We start from the raw sequence: 21,472 nt of genomic DNA on the forward strand, positions 1-21,472 counted from the left end.
AGCCGACTATAGCTCTACGCGGTACGACGCCCGGCCAGAGGTGGCGAGTGTGGTGGCCAGCAGCCCGGCACTATGCTGCAACGAACCGCATGGCCAGTGGCGGCGTCCGTGGCACGTGGCTAGTGGGTGGCCGGCACGGCCGCACGGGTCACGACGACGCACGCGGCGAGCAGGGTGGCCGGCGGGTCGGCGCGGGGCCGCGGAGTGCTGGCGCGGACCGGGTGGACGCTGCAGTACGTGGTGCCAGCCGGGTGCATGGCGGAGGTAGCAGTCAATTCAAGAGGGGCCAATCGCTACAGTACACCGTCCCTATTACCTATTTCCAGTATTTACGCCTGTTCTAAATAAAAGTTATACAAACTAGAAAATAGATGATTTATTAGGAAAGCAACTCTAGAGGTTTAGCCTTTAAGAAGCAAAAAAAAGGAAGCAAATCTGAACTATATTAGGCAGCAGACAAAACTGATGATAAATAAATTGGTACAATATGGACTAGCACTGCTGTTGTGCAGTAGTATTAATATCAAAATAAAGTAAATGATGTATTTGATGAAAGTCAAAATACATGAAAAATATACATGCATACGTTAAACTACTTGCTACTATGTAGATCCTTTAAAACTTACTAGTAGGGTGCACGCGCGACATCGCACGTGTCGGAAAAATAATGTTGCGAAAAAAATAACCACATTAAATTTTAGTTGCAACAAATATTTTTGAGAAACTAAATATGGTAAAAACAAACAAAGAGGTCTCAATTGTGGTAAAAATTAGACAAAATATTCGAAACATGAAAAAGTATATAATTACAAAAATAGATAAATGGTATGTATAAGATAATGTATAATGGAATGTATGAGTATATAATTACAAAAATATGTTCGAAATATGATATCACTATGAACACGACAGCTTTTCCAATAATGCATTGCGTTCTATTCGCTGCAAACGAATTGAATAATGTTCCAAATAGCCCTTGCCGAGTAGGAGGCAAAGTTTCCTTCTTCCTTGGGGCTTTGACAGGCGATGTCTGGCACTGCTCACTGGCCATGCCTCCCTCGTCCACACTGCTCACTGAGCCTAAGAACAAGAATTTGTGGACTCTATTAAGCAACTATTCTTTGGTGAAAGATTTTGAAACCATGTACTTTCCATAACTCTCATGTAGAGTCACCCATGGTGAGTTCATGTGCATTGCAAGTACACTTCCACGGGCTGCTTATGATCAATTTTTCTCTCTCGTTGCAACCCATTGGCATATTTGCTTATAATTATAAAAATAGGTAAATGATATGTATAAGATAGTAGGAAGCAAGTGTGGACAATTAACAGATAATTATACAATATGATATAATGCTAACTGTCTTGGCGGTTCAAACACACTACAATAATATAAGTTAGACTGGCAGGAGATTTTTATGAACCAACTATCAACTACCAAGAAAATCAAACTCTTAATGGTTAATATATATCTTGTAACGTATCATTTATGCACCTAGATTATTAGCAAGATGTGTGTCGCGAAGGATGTAGTACACAAGAGCTTGGGTTCCCCATCGCACTTATTGCTGGGGAGACGGAGACAGAGGCGCTCATCGCGCTCTCGCTCCTCGTCGACACGAACCCCGCCGTCCTCGCCGTCACCGCCGCAGCCTCGCACCAGGTCGGCGGCGCCCGCTCCGGCCACCTCTCCTCCCCCCTTGATGGCCTCGTCCTGTTCACCCGGCCTCTGTTGCTGCCTCAGCACCACCCTGGTAGTGTCGCCTCAGTGCCGCATTGGCCGTGTCGCCTCAACTCTCCGGATTATGAAGGCTGAAAATGATATAAAGTTTAGTTGTTTAAGTGATGAGCTCTGGTTTCAAATAATTTGCATGTGACACCTTTTACTTCTTAACGCCCAGTGCTGCATACTTGAAGAGGTTTGACAGAATTCTCAAGAAACCTTAGAATTACAAGGAAAAAGTTTTATCTAGAAGGGTGTGTCCTCATAGATGCCATAGTCCTGAAAGCTAAAGCTATTTAAAATAGGATTATTAGAAGTTTTAAAAGAGCGCACAAGGCAAATTTATCGAAGAAATTATATCCGCACCTGTACAAGGACATAGCCACCTTAATTAACAGACCATAAAAGGGCAAAAGAGTTATGTAAGCATGAGCAGCACTAATTTATTAATTTCAGCCAAAGGATATTAAGTAAAGAAAAGTCTCTGCATACAACATCATTTAAAACTGATTCTCCAAAAACCAGTGCAAAGAGATTTTTATCAATGCCAAGTTCCTACAATACCACAAACATTGTGTAATTGTTTCTTTCAAGATAGCATGCAAGCAATGTGTAATCATCTGTTTCAATATAGAAGTAAAGCATGCAAGCATTTTTTTAGTATTATTTAAGAAGCAGTGGAAATGGCTTGGGCTGTGTAGTCAGCCTGGACCCGGCCCGGTGGGTAACGGTCCCAAGAACGTGGCGCCAGACCCAGTGGGCTGAGTGGTCAGCTTGGTCCCGGCCCGTTGGGTAACGGTCCCAGGAACGTGGCACCAGTCCCAAGATCAAGAGCCGGGGTTCGGGGGGTTTCTCGGCCGGGGTCAACTTGGCCTCTTCTTAATATAATGCCGCGGGGGCGGTCTTCCCCCCGCCCGGTCGAGTTTTTTTTTTAAACAGTGGAAAAAATCTGAAATATTGACAGAACTGTTACAGGATCAATTGTTGACACAAGAGTGGAAAACATCATACACTCGGCCAATGGGAGCATGTAGATAATGTATAATAACCCACCAAGGTAGCTGCAAAAAGAAGTGTAAATTAGATTACTTTCACTTATAGATGGAGGGAATAGAAGGGAGTATGTATAAAGGCAATAGAAACGGTTCTTACACAAGAAGACATGTAACTACTGAGGCAATGAAGGTTCCAAGGATGGGAATGTTATGATGGCACCAAAGTTCGAAAAGAATGGTTTCTATAAATAAAAGAAAAGAAAAGTATATTATGATTAACTACGCTGGATATAGTAGGCAATTACGGGGCTTAAGAATCCAACAAGTACTGGTGCTAAGCTGAATTCGGACTGGGTAAAGATGCAGTCAAGTAAAACATGACAAACTTCACAAAAAAGTATCAGTGTACTAATTTATACTCCCTTTTAAACGCATGGAACATTTATCATTCTAATGGGAAAATGGATGTGAAAAACATAGATCTTACCAAAATCAAGTAAGAGTATAACTGGGATAACAAAAAAACAAGGTGTGCATACATGAACAGTCAACCAGCCAAAAAAAGGGGACGCAAGCTGCAGGCTGCAGTGAGCAGAAATTTCTTCCCCAAAACCTGAAGCCAATTTGGATATGCCCACAAAAGTCATCAAGTCCACCATTTGCATCATACGACCCATGTCACTTACCTCAGGGGAACAAAATACAAGGCAAAACTATTTTAATTCTCCTACTGTTATTGATCGGCAAAATTATATGAAAACAAAGATTGGTACTTTACACTGTTTCTCTGAGCTTGTTCTACCTGTCATTACATACTCTAGTGCAGCATAACCATAAGTGCCAACAACTCGAATAGAGACATGAGTCTTATCATCCTATGGACCAGCTTTTGCTAAACCGAAATCAGATAGTTTCACATTGCACTACTGTAGAGCAAAATCACCACAGTTAACAATGTAGCAGAATTATATAAGCATGATGTGAAACAGATTTAATAGATAAAGTACCGCTTCAAGAAGAATATTTGATGTCTTAAAATCCATATAAAAAACTGGTTCAGCACCTTCATGGAGGAAGGCTAGGCCTTTTGCAGCACCCAGAGCAATCTTCATTCTGTTGGGCCAAGGTAGGGGAAGAGCCCCTTCAAGATTAATATGTCCCTAGCGTTTCATTTTTAAAACAAGAATTTGTTGAAGTAAAAAAGTGTATATGCAATGATGTTTAGTAAAAATGCCTAGTAATATTTACAAGGGTTGGGAGGGGGGGGGGGACGTAAGAATAAAAAAGACACAAAGTAGCTAATGATTTCTTAGTGAGTAGAGGTTCAAAATGCTGTTTTTCCTAATGCAACTACAAATGGCAATGAAGTCTGTACCAGATGACAGGCAGTGATCAAAGAGCTGTGGGACCATTTCAAGGCGATTATTGCCTGCCTCATACTTCACTGATGACTCACATCATACATAAGACATTCCACATTTCAGCTCATCTAAAAGGTAAATCAAATTATATAGATAGTTAGAATTGTGACCAAGTTGGAAGCCAAGAAGACAGTAAGATGTTTACCTTATAGAAAACATATCCTCTCGGTTCAGTTGTTTCAATCTCTCATATTATCAACTCCGTGCAAAAATGCCCAGTAGAAAGGCCTAAGCACCAGACTTTTTTTTCTGATCTCTCATGTTCTCAACACCATGACTGTAACTTCTCTCAATGTATAGATGTGTGTTGCAGACTTTACTAAAGAAGCCTTGATGAGATCTTAGGACAGGAGTGGATAATCAGTCTTTTGCATCCATTATTCCACCTGATGCAACCTTGGTTGGTGATACAGGGCTAAACAGAACAGTTCACCTTGATTGTTAATAGACATAGTGACACATCTGAAAGATTCAAGAGGAATATGAGTTGATTGCATTCTAATGGTGGCTCCTTGCTTCAGTGGAAATTATGGTCCTTCCTAAGTTATCATAGTTAAGCCAATATGGGCAGGTAAACAAACCTTATAAGTAGACATACGGTGTTCATACAAATCATTGGCCGTCACTCCAGACGCCACTTCAACATGCATAGCAGATTGCATCCCACATTTATGTTAAACACCAGCAGCATATACAGTGACTGAATTTTAAAAATGAGACTGTAGAATATGGAGTAAGCAAATAAAAGGATGTGCATAGTAGATTGCATCCCAAAGTCAGTGAGGTAAGATATTAACAGTAATAGGACAGACAGATATAGAAAAACACCAGGGACACTGGCGGCCCACTTCTCTTCTTTTCCCTTCTTCTTTTCTTCTCCTTCCTCTTTCCACGGACAAGCCAGGCCTGCGGGCGGTTTCTGTTCCTCTCTCTGACAGTGCGGCCCCACATGTCATGGGTGATGGGATCCGGTGTGGCTGAGGCGATCCCGTGTGGCTGTGCCCGGTGTGTACCAGCTGTGCGCGTGTGCGGGCGCTGCGCAAGGCGGGCGGCGGCGCTGACGGGGTCTGGTGGCGACGGCGGGGGTGAAGCGGTGGCGCACGCGGGCCAGGCCTAGGGCATGGCCTTTAGGCCTCAACAGCGAGCGGCGCTGGCTAGGCGGCGGGCAGAGCAGGGCACGGCGAGGCAACGCGCGCGGGGATCCGGCGCTCAGGGCCCGCGGCGGCGAGGCAAAGCTCGCCGTGGCGGCCAAAAGTAGCGCCCAGGGCTTGCTCGGGCTATGTCACGCGCGCAGGCGCTGGGGAAACCGAGCTTGCGGCGCGGCGAGATCCAACGGCGGCAAGACCAAGGCGGCTCGGGTTCGACAGCGGCAGGCTAGGCAAGGCTTGGGCCATGGCGAGACAAGGAGGGGCGACGGCTCAAGACGGCGTGGTTCGGGTGTGCGTGTCCGCGGCGGTCTGGACAACCAGAACCGCGGGGCGGGGTCGGCGAGGGCAGGGCGATGGCCATGCAAGGCCGAGCACGCGCGTGTGCGCGACGTCGTGGTGCGGCGAGGCTGTGCAAGGCGCGTGGGTGCGCCGCGAGGTTCAGGACGCCAGGAGCGGCGGCTCGGCGTGACGCAGCTGTGGAGGCGGCGGAGCCGCGTGCGGGCGAGGGCCACGAACTCGGCCGGTGCGCAAGGGTGGGCACGCCGGGCGTGTACATGGCAAGGCCATGGCAAGGCCGCGGCGGCGCAGGGGAGAAAAAGGGCGACGACTGCTGCGGGGAAAGGCGCGGGCGAGGTGAGCAGAGGAGGCGGCATCTCCCGCGCGGAGGGGAAAGGGCAGAAGAACAGGGGCGCGACGCTGGGGTGACTGGCAGACGGGGCCGGCTGATGGCTGGGGTCCATGCGTTGGCGGCACAGAGCGGAAGGGAGAGGTGAGTGGCGCTGGGCGTTGTTGGGCTGTGTCCGCGCGGTTAACGGGCCGTGCGGGGGTGATGGGCCAGCGGGGCGTGCGGGGTGCTGGGCGGTTTTTTATTTTTTTATTTTTTATTTCTGTTTTTTACAAAAATATATTTTCGAATTGGAAATTTACAGAAATATACCCCGGCCGCCCCGCTGCCGGGCGGCAGGGGCTAATCTGCAAAAAAAAAGAGAAAAAAAATTGCGGACAGGTCTCTGGCCGCCCGGCTGAGGGGCGGTTGGCCCCCCTTTATATAAGGGTGTTGGCTGCCCCTCCCCCCTCATTTGCCTTGCTAAAAATCCAAAAAAAAAGAAAAAAGAGGGAGGGAGGGAGAGGAAGGGTGAGGGAGAGGCAAAGCGGCGAAGCTCTGTCGGATTTTCAAGCCGGCGACTTTAGGTAACTAAAATTTTCCACATTTTATAAATAGATTATGTTGTAATTATTTTTTTGAAACAGTAGATTATCAATGAGTTCAATTATTGTTAGGAGTGATTAGTGGTACATTTAGGTGCATTTACTTATAGTGATTAGCGTTGATATAGTACATTAAGTGTTAGATTTAGTATTAGAAAATACTAGAAAATTGTTTGAGAAGTATTAGAAAATGCAAGATAATATTAGAAAATTGTAAAAATTGTTAGAAAATTGTAGAAAATTGTAGAAAATTATATAAAATTGTAGAGAATGTTAGAAAATTGTAGAGAATGTTAGAAAATTATAAAAAAATATAGAAAATATTTTGTTGAAACAGTAGATTAGCAATCATTTTAATTATTATTAGGATTGATTAGTGGTACATTTAGGTGTAGTTAATTGTAGTGATTAGCGTTGATATAATACATTAGCAATCTAATTAATTAATCTTAAAAATTGCAAGATAATATTAGAAAATTTCTAAAATGTTACAAAATATTAGAAATTATTATTAATGGTTAGAGAATCTTATAAATTATTTAGGAAATATAAGGAAATATTAGAAATATTTAGATGTGTGATTGTATTGTATTGTTTTGATCTTACGTGGTAGGTATGGCCGGGGTTACTCCTGTGTTGCTGGACCGAACAATAGACTCGGGTCACCGATTCTTCCTTGCGAAGGTTTAGCACCAAGAATTAAACGTGCTGCGTCCACGTCCACCTGCAGAGTTGGTTGCTGTAGACCCACAATGGGTGCCCAGGTGATATGTTGTATATTTTCTGTTTTTATCCGTTATACATTTCGTTATATAATGTATTAACATTTGAGCACTGTATGATGCAGGCTGAGCGAGGCAGGTCTTCTCACAGTGGCTCGTCTTGCTAAGAGTGCTTTGGTGAAGCTAGACAGGTCTCTACTTTCAGCTCTCGTTGACAGATGGAGACCTGAGACACACATGTTCCACCTCCCTTGTGGGGAGATGGCACCGACCCTGCAGGACGTTGCGATGCTGCTTGGTCTTCCTATCACCGGAGACGCTGTCGGGCCCCGCGTGGTACCTTCTACGTGGCTGGAGGATCTTGAGGAACGTTTTGCAGGTGTTGCCACCACGATTGATCATGAAGATTTCAATGAGCACCCACAGTCGAAAAGGCCTTCCAAGTCATGGCTCCTACAATTTCAGGTACAATTTCGTACAAAACGATGTGTTGATGTATTTGATGGCTTTGAAATAACTCATGTGTTTCTTATTCTCAATGTTCGTACTTCATTGTAGCCGGATCTGTTGGCAGCCGATGATGATGACTACAGCGTGACTAGATCACTCGAGGCATACCTGCTGTGGTTATTTGGGTACATCCTGTTCAACAACTCACACGGGCACTGTGTGGATATGGTGCTTCTGTCATACGCACAGGAGATCGCCGATACAGATGAGGATGCCATACCCTTATATAGTTAGGGTTCAGCGGCTCTTGCATGCACATATCGTGGACTCTGCAAGGCATCACGGCAGAATGATAGGAATGCTGTCCTAACGGGGTGCCCAATTCTGCTGCAGCTTTGGTCTTACGAGAGGATTGCGATCGGTCGTCCCATGATTGACCAGTCACTGTACACGCCAGATTTGTACGGTGACATGGAGGACGACAGACCCACCATGGGGACTCTTTGGTACTCTCGACAAGTATGGGACCCGATAAAAATTTATATTCTATGTGTACTATGGTCATACATTGTTCCCTTAATACCTTTCTTATGGATACATAATTTTTATTTTTGCAGAAAACATGGGCACATGTACAGACCCGGCGGTCTTGTCCTGAGTTTGTTGCCGAATTTGATCGATTGACCCCAGAAGACATTGTGTGGGAGCCATACAGTCCTTCGGCTATAGCCGCATGTGCACCGCTTGGGATATCTTCAGTGTGCACACAGGACTAGGTCCTATGGATGACTACTGCAGCTTTGGTGTACGACGTTGCAGTTGAGGCCCACTGCCCGGATAGAGTCATGAGGCAGTTCGGTCGACGCCAGTCTTTCCCTGTGTCTTCAGCGTTGGATCGTGTTCAGCCCCACGATCATAGGTAACAAAAATGTATGAGCACCCATGTACTAATAACGTGAAACTAATTTCTATTTAACGTGCAGTTTATCAAGGGCTGTGCATCCTTTCTCGACAATGTGGGTCACTAGATTACAACCATGGGTGGCTGCGTGGGATGATGCAGACGAGCAGTTGGCTGAGGATACCGGTCCACACACTGAGCCTTCGTTTCGGGCGTACCTGACCTGGTACGAACCGAAGACTCATTGCCGTTTGACGTATGTTGACATGCATCCACAGCCGCATGTTACGACTTCGCAGGATCGCTATACACGACACAGGGATGAGGCATTAGCTGGGGCGGTGAGTAAATGTTGACGACATTTTCGATCTTTTAATATTTGTATACTAAGTTTTTTTGGTTGCAGTTCGAGGCATGCAAGCTGCTGAATTAGATTGCTCACTGAATGTAATGAGGATTCATGACGGGTCTACGATGAGCGTGCCGGCACAACTCGAGGCCTGAACCACTCAACGTGATAGAGCCCGAGGTATGCTTCAGGCCTTTGGTACGCGGACGGAGTACGAGGATTCCTACGGATCGTCGCAAGCGTCGACGTCGGTTCCTTGTGGTTCCGCATGGCAGCATCCTCTCTTATACCACCGACAGGCAGAAGATATGGTGTGATATTTACCGATCCGTATGTTTATATGCATTATTTAAATACGACTCCACACAGGGTACGGGTACCCCCGGTTCTCAGCCCTATGGAGGGCCAGGTGCCTCGCAAGGGGCTCCATTTCATGGAACCCAGTTTACCTCTATGACACATGCTGGAGGGATTTTATGTAAATATGTGGTGCATAATTTTATTTGCTTATGTTTTATGGTCGAAAGCTCATACGTTATTATTTATACTCAGGATCACAATAGTTCACTGGAGCGGGGCCGTCTTCGTATCACCCTATGCCGTCACCTGGATGATGTGAAGGAGCTTCTTCCTATCCACCACCACCACCTCCTCCAACACAGGGTACGTACAATAATTTGTACGGAATTACATTCACCTTTTGAATGTTACTTAAATTTTTTTTGTGATCTGTAGGGTGGTCTGAAGACAACGCTGTAGGATCAAGAACACCGACTAGAGGGGGGGTGAATAGGCGGTTTAAAATCTAAATCCAACAACACTAGAGAAATTTAATTAGTAACAAAGGAAAGCCCTATGTCATGCTATTGCTATCTCTAGATGGGTTTGCAACCTAGGGTGATAAGATACAAATCAAGCTCTAGTAAAGTAAATTGCTTAAAGTAAAAACTAGAATTAAGGTGAGCAAGAGAAGTAACCAAGTTTGACACAAGAATTTATCCCGTGGTGTCGATGACTTGCCGGTCACCCCTAATCCACATTGAGGTGGATTCCAAGAATCAACCGCTCCTCTATCAAGACCCTCTTGATCTTGAGCCGACTTGAATCAAGGAACCGCTCCACACCTCGATTCCACTAGAGTTGCTCTTCACCACTCCGGTGAGGTGAGCACAAGACCTCTCACAACCGAAATCGGGGCTCCTCTACAATCTCCTTGGAGGAGCTCCACGAAATCCTCTTCTCCAAGCCGTCTAGGGAGCGGCAACTCCCAAGAGTAACAAGTCGATAACGCTTGCTTGAAGTTTCCCTAGTGCCACAAAGCTCAAACTCTTGATGCAATGCACTAGGAAGCTCTCACACCCTCAAGAATGCAATCTCTAAGCAAGTGTGTGTGAGAGAGGGGTGGCTTAGCTCTATGATGTCAAGTATGCAGTCCAAATGGCCAAGAGAGCCACCCAAAGGCCGGGCAATGGGTATATATAGACATCCCTCCAAAAACTAGCTGTTACACTCTTTTCTGCGAAATCGCGGACCGTCCGCATTTCAAAAACCGAACTGTCCGCCATTAAAAACCAGTGAGTCAGAGTGCATTTAATGCGTGTCAGAACTAGCCGTTAAGCCCTGGCGGACCGTCCGCGACCCAGGTGCGGACCGTCCGCAGTGAGTGTTCCACACCACCAGAGACGAAACATCGTCTCCGGTACAACTTTGAAATTAGCCTGCGGACCGTCCGCGCCTCAGGAGCGGACCGTCCACAGTTCAACCTTGAAAACCCACCAGAGACAACAATGTCTCTGGTACAAATTGTCAAATAGCCGGCGGACCGTCCGCGCCCCAGGGGCGGACCGTCCGCCGCACAGATCATAAGCCCAACCAGAGAAAACACCCTCTCTGGTACAATTTGAGTTAGAGCTGCGGACCGTCCGCCCACCTCTAAAAACCACCAGAGCCAAACATGCTCTCTGGAATGATTGCGGACCGTCCGCGCCCCAGGGGGCGGACTGTCCGCGCTTGTGCAGTCAGCTCTTAAACTTGTTCTTTTTCAAATCTTTTCAAAACGTCGTTAGCCCTCATGCATGCAACTAGATATTTTGAGCAAAATGGCTCTAAAGACCCGTCAAGCATGAGTACAAACCCCCTCTTGATAGTACGGCTATCTATCCAACAAATCCGGTCACTTTTCATCCACTAAACGCCTTGTGACCGGTAAAATGCAAAAGCCCTATTTTATACCTTTGCCTTGAGCCCGAGCTTTGCTCATCATCTCCAAAACTCCATACGTTCACAACCAAATCTCTTTCATCCGTGGATCAACCTATACTCATTATCTCAAACGAAATCATTAATCCACAAACTGTTGTCATTAATTACCAAAACTCGAATTAGAGGCCTAGATGCTTTCAAACGCAGCGGCCTCCTTTTACGAGTTTACACGGTTGTTTGCTACGCCTGCCCAGGACGATGATCCCAGCTTGCATACACCTCTGGCTCAATTACGCCGTCCTGCCAGAAACGTGGGGCCACCGGAACGTCATAGCTACCCTACAGATCACGTACACGCACAACATAAGAGAGGTCGGAATGGTAGGGGTCGTTAGTTGTTTGCACTTGTTTCTCCGGCGGCATTATGGACTGTTTTGACTGTTCGGATTATGATTGTTTATGATTGTGGTAGTTTACTTGTCATTTGTTTCTATAAATATTATTGATGTGAACTTGTTATGTTTGTGGGTTCCATAATGCTTGTGAAATAAGGGAATCTCTTGCGAATTTTTTCCGTGATTTAATGAAGGACAAGTTAGTTGCGGGAGGAGTTAGCGGCCGAGATCCCGCCGACAATGATGACGACTACCGCATACAGAGTAAACTTTGTGACACGCTCGTATAGCTCAAAATAGGGACCATAGTGTATCTATCTGCGAGTACGAGATCACAGGTTGCCACTGCTCAGCACGGCGATCACGGGTTTCGCATATGTCGCATTGTTTGCCCAGACAAATGTGACATAAGTCGACAGCCCAATAGTAGTGCCCTTTCACGATTTCAAAAATATGTGACAACACGGCAACCACACCAGCTCACATTCAAAGCAGTCTCTCGGGCGAGGACGACACAACTATCATTCTACAGCAAAGGTCTGTGGCATGTAGTGGGGAAGGCGGCATCTAGGCACGATCGACCGAGCGGCAGTGATGCAGTGCTGTGAGTCTGCATGCACTTATATGCTCTGCATGCACAGAGATGCATCGAGTAGTCAGTTCGATAATTGAATCTAGCCTTTTCAGTGTTCGGTCAGCTAGCCTTTTCACTGTGTTGTCATGTAGGCTTTTCAGGTCCATTTACACTCCACACTCCGGGTATCAGACCTTTGTGCGCCTATAAATACTCCGAAGTTTGTGAACTCCCAGCAGCACTCAAACAACAAAGCTCATTGTATACCCAATGTCTGGAGGTGGGTCTAGCGGGAAGAATTACTACGGTTTTGGGAAAGAAAAAGGGGGAAGAAAGGGAGACCCCATAAAATGGGAGGGGCCTCTTGGACCTGATTCCTTTCCGAAACCAGTGTTTGAGTTTCCGCCACAGCACAAGAGTGATTTTAACAATGAAACTCCTCTACGACAATAGGATAACCGTAGAGAACCGTGCCAAGAATGCAGACATGGTGAGGACTGCTTAGTGCAGATGTGCACCGACGGGATGGATGACGGTCGGCGTTTCTTCAATTGCCCACACGCATGGGTAATACTCGGTTGTTTTATTTCTTTATCTTCGTTGAGATACCTTACATGAAATTTATTTTGTAGTCTTCAGATGCTCCAGAAAATTGTGGTTTTACCAGATGGGTCGATCCTGCACCAATTGATTCAGTTCAGGAGTTCATCGAGTACCTCCAGATAAAGATCTTTGATCTGGAATGCAAGGTAAACCATTACGAGGAATTGAGCGAGGGTAACAAAGACGACGAAGATGATGATACCAGCAATGCTGCCGCTTCACAGGATGAACCATGCACTATTCCTTACTGCAACTGCCCTTGTCACAAGAAGAAGGGCCCTGCCCCTCCGGCACCACCACCACCTGTATCACCTGCAATGGGTGGATACTGCGGAGAAGGCTCAACGCAGTTTGTTACGTGGGGGTACGGCTACTAGGACTATCTATTGCTAGTCACATGCTGCATTGTTGTGTTTGTTGTGTTTTTCTAAATTACCTAAGACATGTTAGCTTAGTTCAGAATTTGTTTACCGTAGTTGCAACGGGTTCTGCCATGCCACTGCATGTTTGATGTGTGTTTTATTAACATTGTATTATGATATAATTCCTATGGTTTATATTGTGTAATGCAGTTTTTAGTTCTTAATTCTTACCATTATATTTGATGTGTGGTTCACAGTATTCTAGTGCCCTGAAAATGTCCGAAAATATTAAAGGCAAGTTCGAAGATTCACTAGATTGCTTGTGCGTGCGTGGCACCTTGGCGCCGTGATATGTGGTGTCAAGACGTGTTATCTCGGCGCCACATATTACAGCGCCCACCCCCAGGGTCTATTTCTGCAAAAAGTTACAAAAAGAGCACATATGTTCAATTATTTCGCGAAAAGGGCTAAATTGCAAAAAAAAAAAATGCCGGCTGCCCCGCAGCCGGGCGGCCTGGGAGGCCGGCCGCCCAGCTGCCGGGTGGCGGGTTCCCAGGGACCTGTCCGCAATTTTGTTTCCTCTTTTTTTTGCAGATTAGCCCCTGCCGCCCGGCAGCCGGGCGGCCAGGATCCGGCCGCCCGACAGCGGGGCGGCCGGGGTATATTTCTGTAAATTTCCAACTCGAAAATATATTTTTGTAAAAAATAGAAATAAATAATATAAAAATAAAAAAACCGCGGGTGCTGGCGGCGCGAGCGGGCTGGCTGGGTAGACGCGCGCGGGTTGGGCCGTGCTCACTGCGCAGGTTGGGCTTGGTGGTGCGTGCGCATGGGCTGGTCCTGGGAGGTTAGCTGGGCCAGGCTGGTGAGGAAATGTTGGGCTGGGTAGTGAGTTTAGGCCCAGTTAGCAGAGTTAGGGGTTAGCATTTGATTTTAAATTTGAATGGCTCAATTCAACTTTGAAATCCACACAAGTTTCAAACAAAAAGAAAATATTCAAAGCGATTTGAAACAAGGTAAACCCAATAAGATCCAAAGAACTCCAAATAATTCACACTAACATTAGGATCCTTATATTTAATATCTTTTATTTTCTAGGAATTTAGAAAGAATTAGAAGGCAGCCTTGTGTTATTCTAACTAATATCACAATCACACAAAAAGTTTGTAAAAACTCGTATTTTGGAGAATACAACATTCTATATAAATTACGGGATGTTACACCAGGCGTGAGGAGCGAGTTGGCGGTGGAAAGCACGGCGCTAAGGGTGAGCACGCCGAGGGAGACGACGGGGAAGTGGAGCGAGCTGGGCGATGAGGAGGTGGGCGACGTGGCCGTGACGGAGGCCCAACGCGGAGAGCGCGGCAGCTGCGTTGAGAGAGAGCGTGCGCATGTCCGGGAAGGAGAGGGTGGCGCTGTTGGAGGGACATTCTATTCATCGCACATGAGAGGCGGATTTTTTTAACACTTTTTGGAGTTTGATGGAGGTCATAACGAGAGCAAGTCACGGAATTTGGATAATAAGAACTCTGAATTCCAGTGGGGATCTAGATATGATGGCATGCAACTGCATGCACATTTGGCTAGCTGCCCCACATCTGCTATGCCCACAAAAATGATCCACATCCTAGTTGTACATGATGAAGAACAGTTCATCCACATCGATGACGAACAACTGCATACTTCTTGCAAACTTTGGAATCGGGGTCTTTAAATTTTGAAAATAAGAACATAAAAGAATTTGGATTCTGATTGGGCTTTGTGTGGGCCGTATTCTTTTGGGCCTACGGATTTTGGACAACTTGGTCCGTTGTTTGTGACTAAGCGCGGCGTTACACTTCGCTCGCTAGGAAGCGAAGGGAAGCCCCCCAAAACCATCTTCCTCCGCCGCCGGCCGCCGGCCGCCGCCACTGCCGCCTGAACGCCATGGCGGTCTCCCACCTGCGGGCGGCCCTCTCCCGCATCCTCCGCTCGCCATCCCGCCTCCTCGCCTCCTCGCACACCCCTCCCCTCTTCCTCCACTCTTCCGCTGCCGCCGCGTCCTCTTCCGGCTCCTTCGCGGCGGAGGACTACCTCGTCTCCCGCTGCGGCCTCACCCAGGCGCAGGCACTCAAGGCCGCCGCGAAGATCTCCCACCTCCCGTCCAGCGCCAAGCCCGATGCCGTGCTCGCCTACCTCGAGAGCACCCTCCGCATCCCCGCCGCCGACGTCGCCAGGGTCGTCCTCATGGACGCTTCCTTCCTCTGCGCCGACGTGGAGCAGACCCTGTCCCGGCGCATTGCCGACCTGCACGACCTCGGCCTGTCGCGGGACCAGATCGCGCGCCTCCTTCCCCTCGTCCCCAACTCCTTCCGCAACAGGTTCCTCCGGAGCAATCTCGAGTTCTGGCTCGCCGAGATCGGGTCCTTCGACAAGCTCTTGTGGGTCCTCAGGTCGTGCAACAGCCTTCTCGGCATGGATCTGGAGAAGGTTGCCAGGCCCAACGTGGCCTTCCTCCGGCAATGCGGCCAGGACATTTCTGAGATTGCTGGCTCCAATCTCTACATAAGTCGGATCTTCACCATGAAACCGGAACTTCTCAAGGAGACTGTCCAGCGAGCGGAGGAGTTGGGCGTCGAGCGTAGCTCCAGAATGTTAAGCCGCGCGCTTGCTGTGGTTGCTTTTGTGGACAAGGAGGTTATTGACAGGAGAATACAGCTGTTACACAACCTTGGGTTCTCAAAGGATGATGTGCTGGCGGTTGTGAGGAAGCAGCCTCTCGTTCTGGGCTTGTCCGAGCAAAAGATTCAGGGAAATGTGGATTTCTTGACGAAGGATGTCGGTCTGGAATTATCCTATATTGTGCGAAGACCAGTGCTGCTCATGTATAGTGTTGAACGGCGGTTGTTGCCCCGGCATTGCTTGCTCAAAGTTCTCAGGGAGAAGGGTCTGGTGAAGGGTAAGCCAGACTGCTTGGGCACTGCCTCAATAGGTGAGAAGATTTTTGTGGAGAAATATGTGCGTCCTTTCAAGAACCATGTCCCAGGCCTCACCGATGACTATGCCTCCAAATGTTGGAGGAAGGCAATGGATGGAATTCGCAGCCAAAAGACTGACTGAATATTGCTGAAGGTTGTAGTGGAAAGGACAAGTAAGGACTTGTTTACAAATTCGCCGGAGGTGCAAATGTTACTTCATTCACCATTTAGTTCTCGATTGATATGACATTTCCTATTTACATTGTAATTCTTTTTTTAATTACGTGTCAAAGGGGGGTATACTGTACCTCTAAGGCTCTAATGTCAAGGAGTGCTCAGCTCAGGGGAGCTTGTGTGTTAGACATAAAAAAGATCACTTATTGGTTGCTTGGTTTACTAGTGTCTTTTTCTTTTCTTTGAAGAATATATGCATGCATAGTACCTTATGCATATGTTTGTAGACATGCATCTATTAATAAAAGACAGACACGGGTGAGCTGTACTTAGTTTTTGTACTGCCCCTCACAACAATCATTGCTAGAGCCTTAACTTGTAACTTGATATGGTTAAATACTATTTCCGCACCTAAGTCGGTCCCAAAAGGCTAGTATGATTTGCTAAAGATACATAAGTTGAATATTTCAGAAGATTCGTAGTATTCCCACTCCTTTTTAAATGCTTCTTGCTCTTAATAGTTAGCTGTGAAAAATGTTCTATTTAGTTCATTGGATCAGCTTGATATTATATTGATTCTCTCTTTCTATAGGTCTTGACAGAATCTAGAGCAGCAGTATAGTGGTCAATATCCATGGTGCTTGGATGACAACCTGCCATAACATGCAAGTTGTTTCTAATTGTCTGAGGGCAGGGTATAGTTTACTCACTGCCCAAGTTGCCTGTTACCTTATGTTTCCCTCTGAACGTGCATCATGAGAAAACAGTAGTGTCTTTCCATGGTAATCAAACAAAGGAAACATGTAACACATCTTTTAGGTTTTGGAAGCATTGAGCTTGGGTCATTGATGCAGTGGTTAGAACAAAGAGGGAATGGATCATACAAGAGGCACACGAACAAGACAGAAATCTAGGTGGAATTGCAACTCACAAATTCCTTCTAGTATTCACCAACAATAGTGGATAGCTTCTTCATCCCCCTTGTCAAAACCCAGTTCTTTTACATATATAGACCACACAGGGCCAATAATACTAGGACCTGAAGAGGCTAGACATGAACACACTAACACATGACTTTTAAGCTTCTTATTTAACCACATAAATACTTGGACCATTAGGCTTCCTTTGTGCCTATACTTGCACGTCAAAACTTCTCCATGAATGCTGAGTTATTTGTCTGCATCAGTCATCTTGTTCTGCATTTAGGTTAGAGCACTTGCAGCTCCTTGTTCAGTTCCATGGTACTTGGACTTATAGCATTGGAGTGAGATAACTGAAGTGGTCTTAATCTAGCAAGAATGATTTACACAGTAAGTGATGGATGATTAGCCTTGCTCTTGCTTTTCTCTTGTATGGAGCAAGTAGAGGTCATCTGTTCTTTTGGCCTTGCACTGTAGTCAGCAGCAGTCAGTAGCTGTGGTCAGCAACCGTATACGGTAGTGGAGTAGTGGGAGTATGTCTTTGTACTCTACATTTGACTTATGATATATGCAAGATAGGAGAGCAGCTGCAGCTCTAGTTCAGTACTCTACATTTGACTTATATGCAAGATAGGAGAGCAACTGCAGCTCTAGTTCAGTTCAGCTGCACCAAGCAACTTGTGCTCTCTGTTCTCACCTATTCCCTTCTACCTCTAGCCAATGAGAACTCTTTTTTTTTTTTGAAAACACGCCAATGGGAACTCACCTAGAGGCTGGGCCAACATACGCCATATCACACAGAGAGCTGATGCATGATTCACCCTTTGCACTGAAATATCTTTTGTATTTGCTTTTTTGAAGAAATATGAATGGTTAAAAGATGATCTTGAAGGGTTGCCAATGCAATGTGTCATGTGAAAACACATAAAAATGTGAACAGAAGCCAAATAGAATTTCCTGATGCTTGTTCCATGAAACCAAATTTTCTGGTTACTTATCTGCTTGGTTTTTCCACTTTTGTTTTTAATAATACCAAAGGATACATTTATATGCATGAAATTTCTCTTGGTTATACTCAAACAAGTAGAAGACGGGCCTGGCACCATGTTGCAACAACTGAAGCTGGGATACAAGATTGGAGACAGAATTTGGCAGCTCACCACCTAGCATGTTGTACTGGAGGCTGATGACACAAAGGTGGGTGTGGTTTGTGAAGAAAGTGATGAAATTCCCTGTCCTGAGCACTTCTTGCGTCGAGCATGTTGCCTTCAAAGGTGTCTGGGCAAAGTTTTCCAAGGGGATATGGTGCCAGACTGCCAGTGAGGCTATTGACGCCTAGCCATAGGGAGTAGAGCATGATTGTGTTGGCTAGTTAAGATGGAATTCCTCTGACAAATTTGTTAAAGCTGAGGGGGAGATATTTGAGCATCTTGTTCTGGGCTAATGCAAGCTCCATAAGGGACTGTTGTGGCCATCCTCAGGGGTGGTGCCTGAGGTGTTGTTTCCTCCTGCTATGAACGACCTGAGTCCAACGATTCTACACAAGTTCTCTGGGATGGTGCCCTCGAGATGTTTGCTGCTGAGGTTGATTCCCTGGGGAAGAAGAGATTAGCGATTGACATTGTGATTCCTCTCGGGAGCTGGTTCCTGCCAAGCCTGATGCTCCCTAGTTTTCTGCAGTTCCTCAGGCCACCTGTGATCTCACCCTGGAGTGGATTGTTTGAGAAGTGAAGATATCATAACCGGTGTATGTGGCTGACAGTTGTAGGGATTATTTGACCTTGCAGCATGTTTTTTGGCTACGGTTGAGGCTTGTCTATTTGCTGAGCGCCTAGCCCTGTGCCTGTGCCTGCATACTAACCCTCGGCAATGGCACAGGTTAGCAATTCCGTTTCAGGAATGGCAGCATGCCTCGATTGCTGTCCTAGGATTGCCTTCAGTTCCAGCAAGGCATCCTGGTCAATCTAACTGCTGAATGGCGCTGCCGATGCCTGATTGAACAAAGTTGAGATGGTAGGAGCCCACGAAGCAGCACAAGAGGAAAACTCAGATGAGAAACGACATGGATACTGTAGTGTCCTCAATTTGCTGCCATGGAGAAAGACCAATTGTGTATGTATACATGGTGTATCGTAAGTCAAATTTCAAGTGGTAGAACAGGTACTCCCTTCATTTCAAATTATAGGTCGTTTGACCTTTTTGACTCAAGTTGACCACTCGTTTTATTCAAAAATTTGTGCAAAATATCACTTCTTTTGTTGTGGGTTGCTTTATCAATACAAGATCTTCAAGAATAACTTAAATTTGGCAATATTTGCACAATTTTTTTGAATAAGACTAGTCAAACTTACGGTCAAAAAAGTCAAACGAACTATAATTTGGAACGGAGGTAGTAGTACACTATGACTGCAAGTCACCTTTATTCATCATTATCCTCGGAAAGTTATGAAGAATACAATACGTTGTACACTACGATACCGGCCGCGCCTGCCGCCCCCGCGTCGCGGCCGTTGAGGCTGGCGAGGAGCTGGTTGACGAGGACGACCTGCGAGGCGGTCGGCAGGGAGCCGATCTTGGGGGCAAGCTTGGCAGTGGTGAGTGCGAGGAAAGGCTCCACGTCGCGAACCTGATCGGCGAGCTTGCCGGGCGTGAGGAGCGGGTTGGCTTTGGAGAGCATGGCGCCGATGGCGAGCACGCCGAGGCAGACGATGGGGAGGTGGAGCGAGCTGGGCGCGACGAGGAGGGCGACGTGGCCGTGGTGGAGGCCCAATGCGGAGAGCGTGGCGGAGCGTGCGCATGACCGGGAAGGAGAGGGTGGTGCCGTTGGAGGGAAATTCTATTCATCGCACATGTGAGGCGGAGGTGGCGCATCGCAGAAGAGGCGCTGCGGCGCTGCAGGTGGGCCCGTGGGGCACTGTACTTCTTCCTCTTCTAGACCTCGCGATGGTGGTGGCGCTAGGGTTAGGGAAGGGGTTGTCGGGATCTAGGGGTGGTTGGTGGGTGGAGCGGCCGCTGGCGAGGCTGCCAGCGACTAGGGTGGTGGACCTTTAGGGTTCAGGTTGCCGGGGTGGGACGGCTCCATGGCCTCTGGCTATAGAAGAGGAGGCCGGGGGCGGAGGCGGCGGTTGGGCTTGTGGAGGGCGAGGCCGCGGTCAAGATTTTCAATGGGCGGTGGCCGGCGGTGGGGGGCGAGGCGGTGGACTGGCGGCGTGCTTCGTTAGGGTTGGCGGCGGTGGAGGGTGGTGGCAGAGGCGGCGGCGGCACTGCCGAAGCCGGGGGAGACGGGGGTGCTGGCTTTCTGCGACATGCGTGCGGACGCTCCCCCCAGTGGACGCGTCCACATAGGCCGGTCGGTCAGGTGGAAACGTCAGCGGGCGCAGGAAGAGGTAGTTGGGGAACAGGCGGCGGCGAAGTGTAGGGTGGCCGCTGCTGTAGGTGCCGGTGGCGACGCAGTAGCCGGTGGCGATGCAGTAGCCGGTGGCGAGGTGCGCCTCCGTGTCCATCGCCGTGTGGGGTGGTTTGCATGAAGCCGCTATCTTGTACTCTTCGTTCCTGTGGCTATTGGCCAGGGAATCGTAGACAATCGTAGACAGCCATTTTATAGTACTCCCTGCATTCTAGAATCCATTTTAGACCATAGCTACATTTGACTTCAATATTTTCAATTTTCACTAGGAATAGCAAAATAATTATAGAGGCTAATAATATAAAAGTTATATTAGTAGATTTGTGGTGAAACCCAATATTATGATGACATATAATCTTTTCTGTTTGAGATAATTAAGTTTTAGATGTATTGTTTGTCAAACTTAAAAAGTTTGATTTTGAAGAAAGCTAAATGTAGCTATATTCGCGAAGATGGAAGTAGTATAAGAATACGGTGAGGGTGTTGGGTGTGGCTAATCATGCTTCAGGCGATGGAACACCCAATCATCACCTCAAAACAACAATTTTAGATGGGCTCAGCCCAATAAAAAAAGTATGCACAGACTGTTTCGCCCGGGGTGGAGCCAGGAATTTATTTTTTTTCATTATTAGGGGGGCCAACTATATTAATTTATATAAAAATTTAATCAAATTTCAAATTTATAATGCAAAATTGGGAACCATAGGGGGGCCACCCCTGGTTTCGCCCTATGTTGCTAGCTAATCTATACATGCATGCAGAAGTGGAAAGCAATAGTGATGTCATTCACATGCATGCAAATCTGAAATTAAAGATATTATAACTATTAAATCAAATATTTAGATTGAATTTGGATTGCACTATAATCTTTCTTATGATAAGATCTTTAAAACAAGACCACATTTGGCTATGTTTGCACAATATTTTTTAAACATATTTTCTTAATACTAAAAAAATAATT

The 21,472-nt window shown here is 46.7% G+C and overlaps 1 protein-coding gene and 1 long non-coding RNA gene across 9 annotated transcripts; one reads left to right on the plus strand and one right to left on the minus strand.

The window, feature by feature from the left end:
* Positions 1 to 1,320: 1,320 nt before the first annotated feature.
* Positions 1,321 to 5,975, minus strand: LOC120703224. 7 transcript variants are annotated; one of them, XR_005686844.1, is made up of 5 exons: positions 4,721 to 5,975; positions 4,285 to 4,601; positions 2,697 to 4,207; positions 1,881 to 2,278; positions 1,321 to 1,812 (listed from the first exon to the last, which is right to left on the minus strand). It is a non-coding gene; the product is annotated as an uncharacterized LOC120703224 (long non-coding RNA). The 7 variants fall into 7 exon arrangements; XR_005686841.1 differs by having other exon boundaries at positions 1,321 to 2,278; positions 2,697 to 3,878; positions 4,094 to 4,207; positions 4,721 to 5,973; XR_005686840.1 differs by having other exon boundaries at positions 1,321 to 2,278; positions 2,735 to 2,784; positions 2,876 to 4,207; positions 4,721 to 5,973.
* An 8,932-nt stretch (positions 5,976 to 14,907) lies between these two features.
* LOC120703225 (transcription termination factor MTERF8, chloroplastic-like) lies at positions 14,908 to 19,310 on the plus strand. 2 transcript variants are annotated; one of them, XR_005686845.1, is made up of 3 exons: positions 14,908 to 16,213; positions 16,778 to 16,880; positions 18,193 to 19,310. XR_005686845.1 is itself a non-coding variant. In XM_039987247.1 (2 exons), exon 1 carries the CDS (start codon positions 14,981 to 14,983, stop codon positions 16,151 to 16,153), a length of 1,173 nt encoding a protein of 390 aa, XP_039843181.1. In that variant the 5' UTR covers positions 14,908 to 14,980; the 3' UTR covers positions 16,154 to 16,184; positions 16,778 to 19,310. The 2 variants fall into 2 exon arrangements, 1 of the variants encoding a protein (XP_039843181.1); XM_039987247.1 differs by having other exon boundaries at positions 14,908 to 16,184; positions 16,778 to 19,310.
* The last annotated feature ends 2,162 nt before the right edge of the window (positions 19,311 to 21,472 follow it).

The sequence above is a fragment of the Panicum virgatum genome, chromosome 4K (assembly GCF_016808335.1).
Source record: "Panicum virgatum strain AP13 chromosome 4K, P.virgatum_v5, whole genome shotgun sequence".
In the NCBI taxonomy this organism is placed as follows: Eukaryota; Viridiplantae; Streptophyta; class Magnoliopsida; order Poales; family Poaceae; genus Panicum; species Panicum virgatum.

Excerpts from the sequence above, each read along its gene's own strand:
- LOC120703225 (XM_039987247.1), top strand. The coding sequence starts at position 14,981 with ATGGCGGTCTCCCACCTGCGGGCGGCCCTCTCCCGCATCCTCCGCTCG.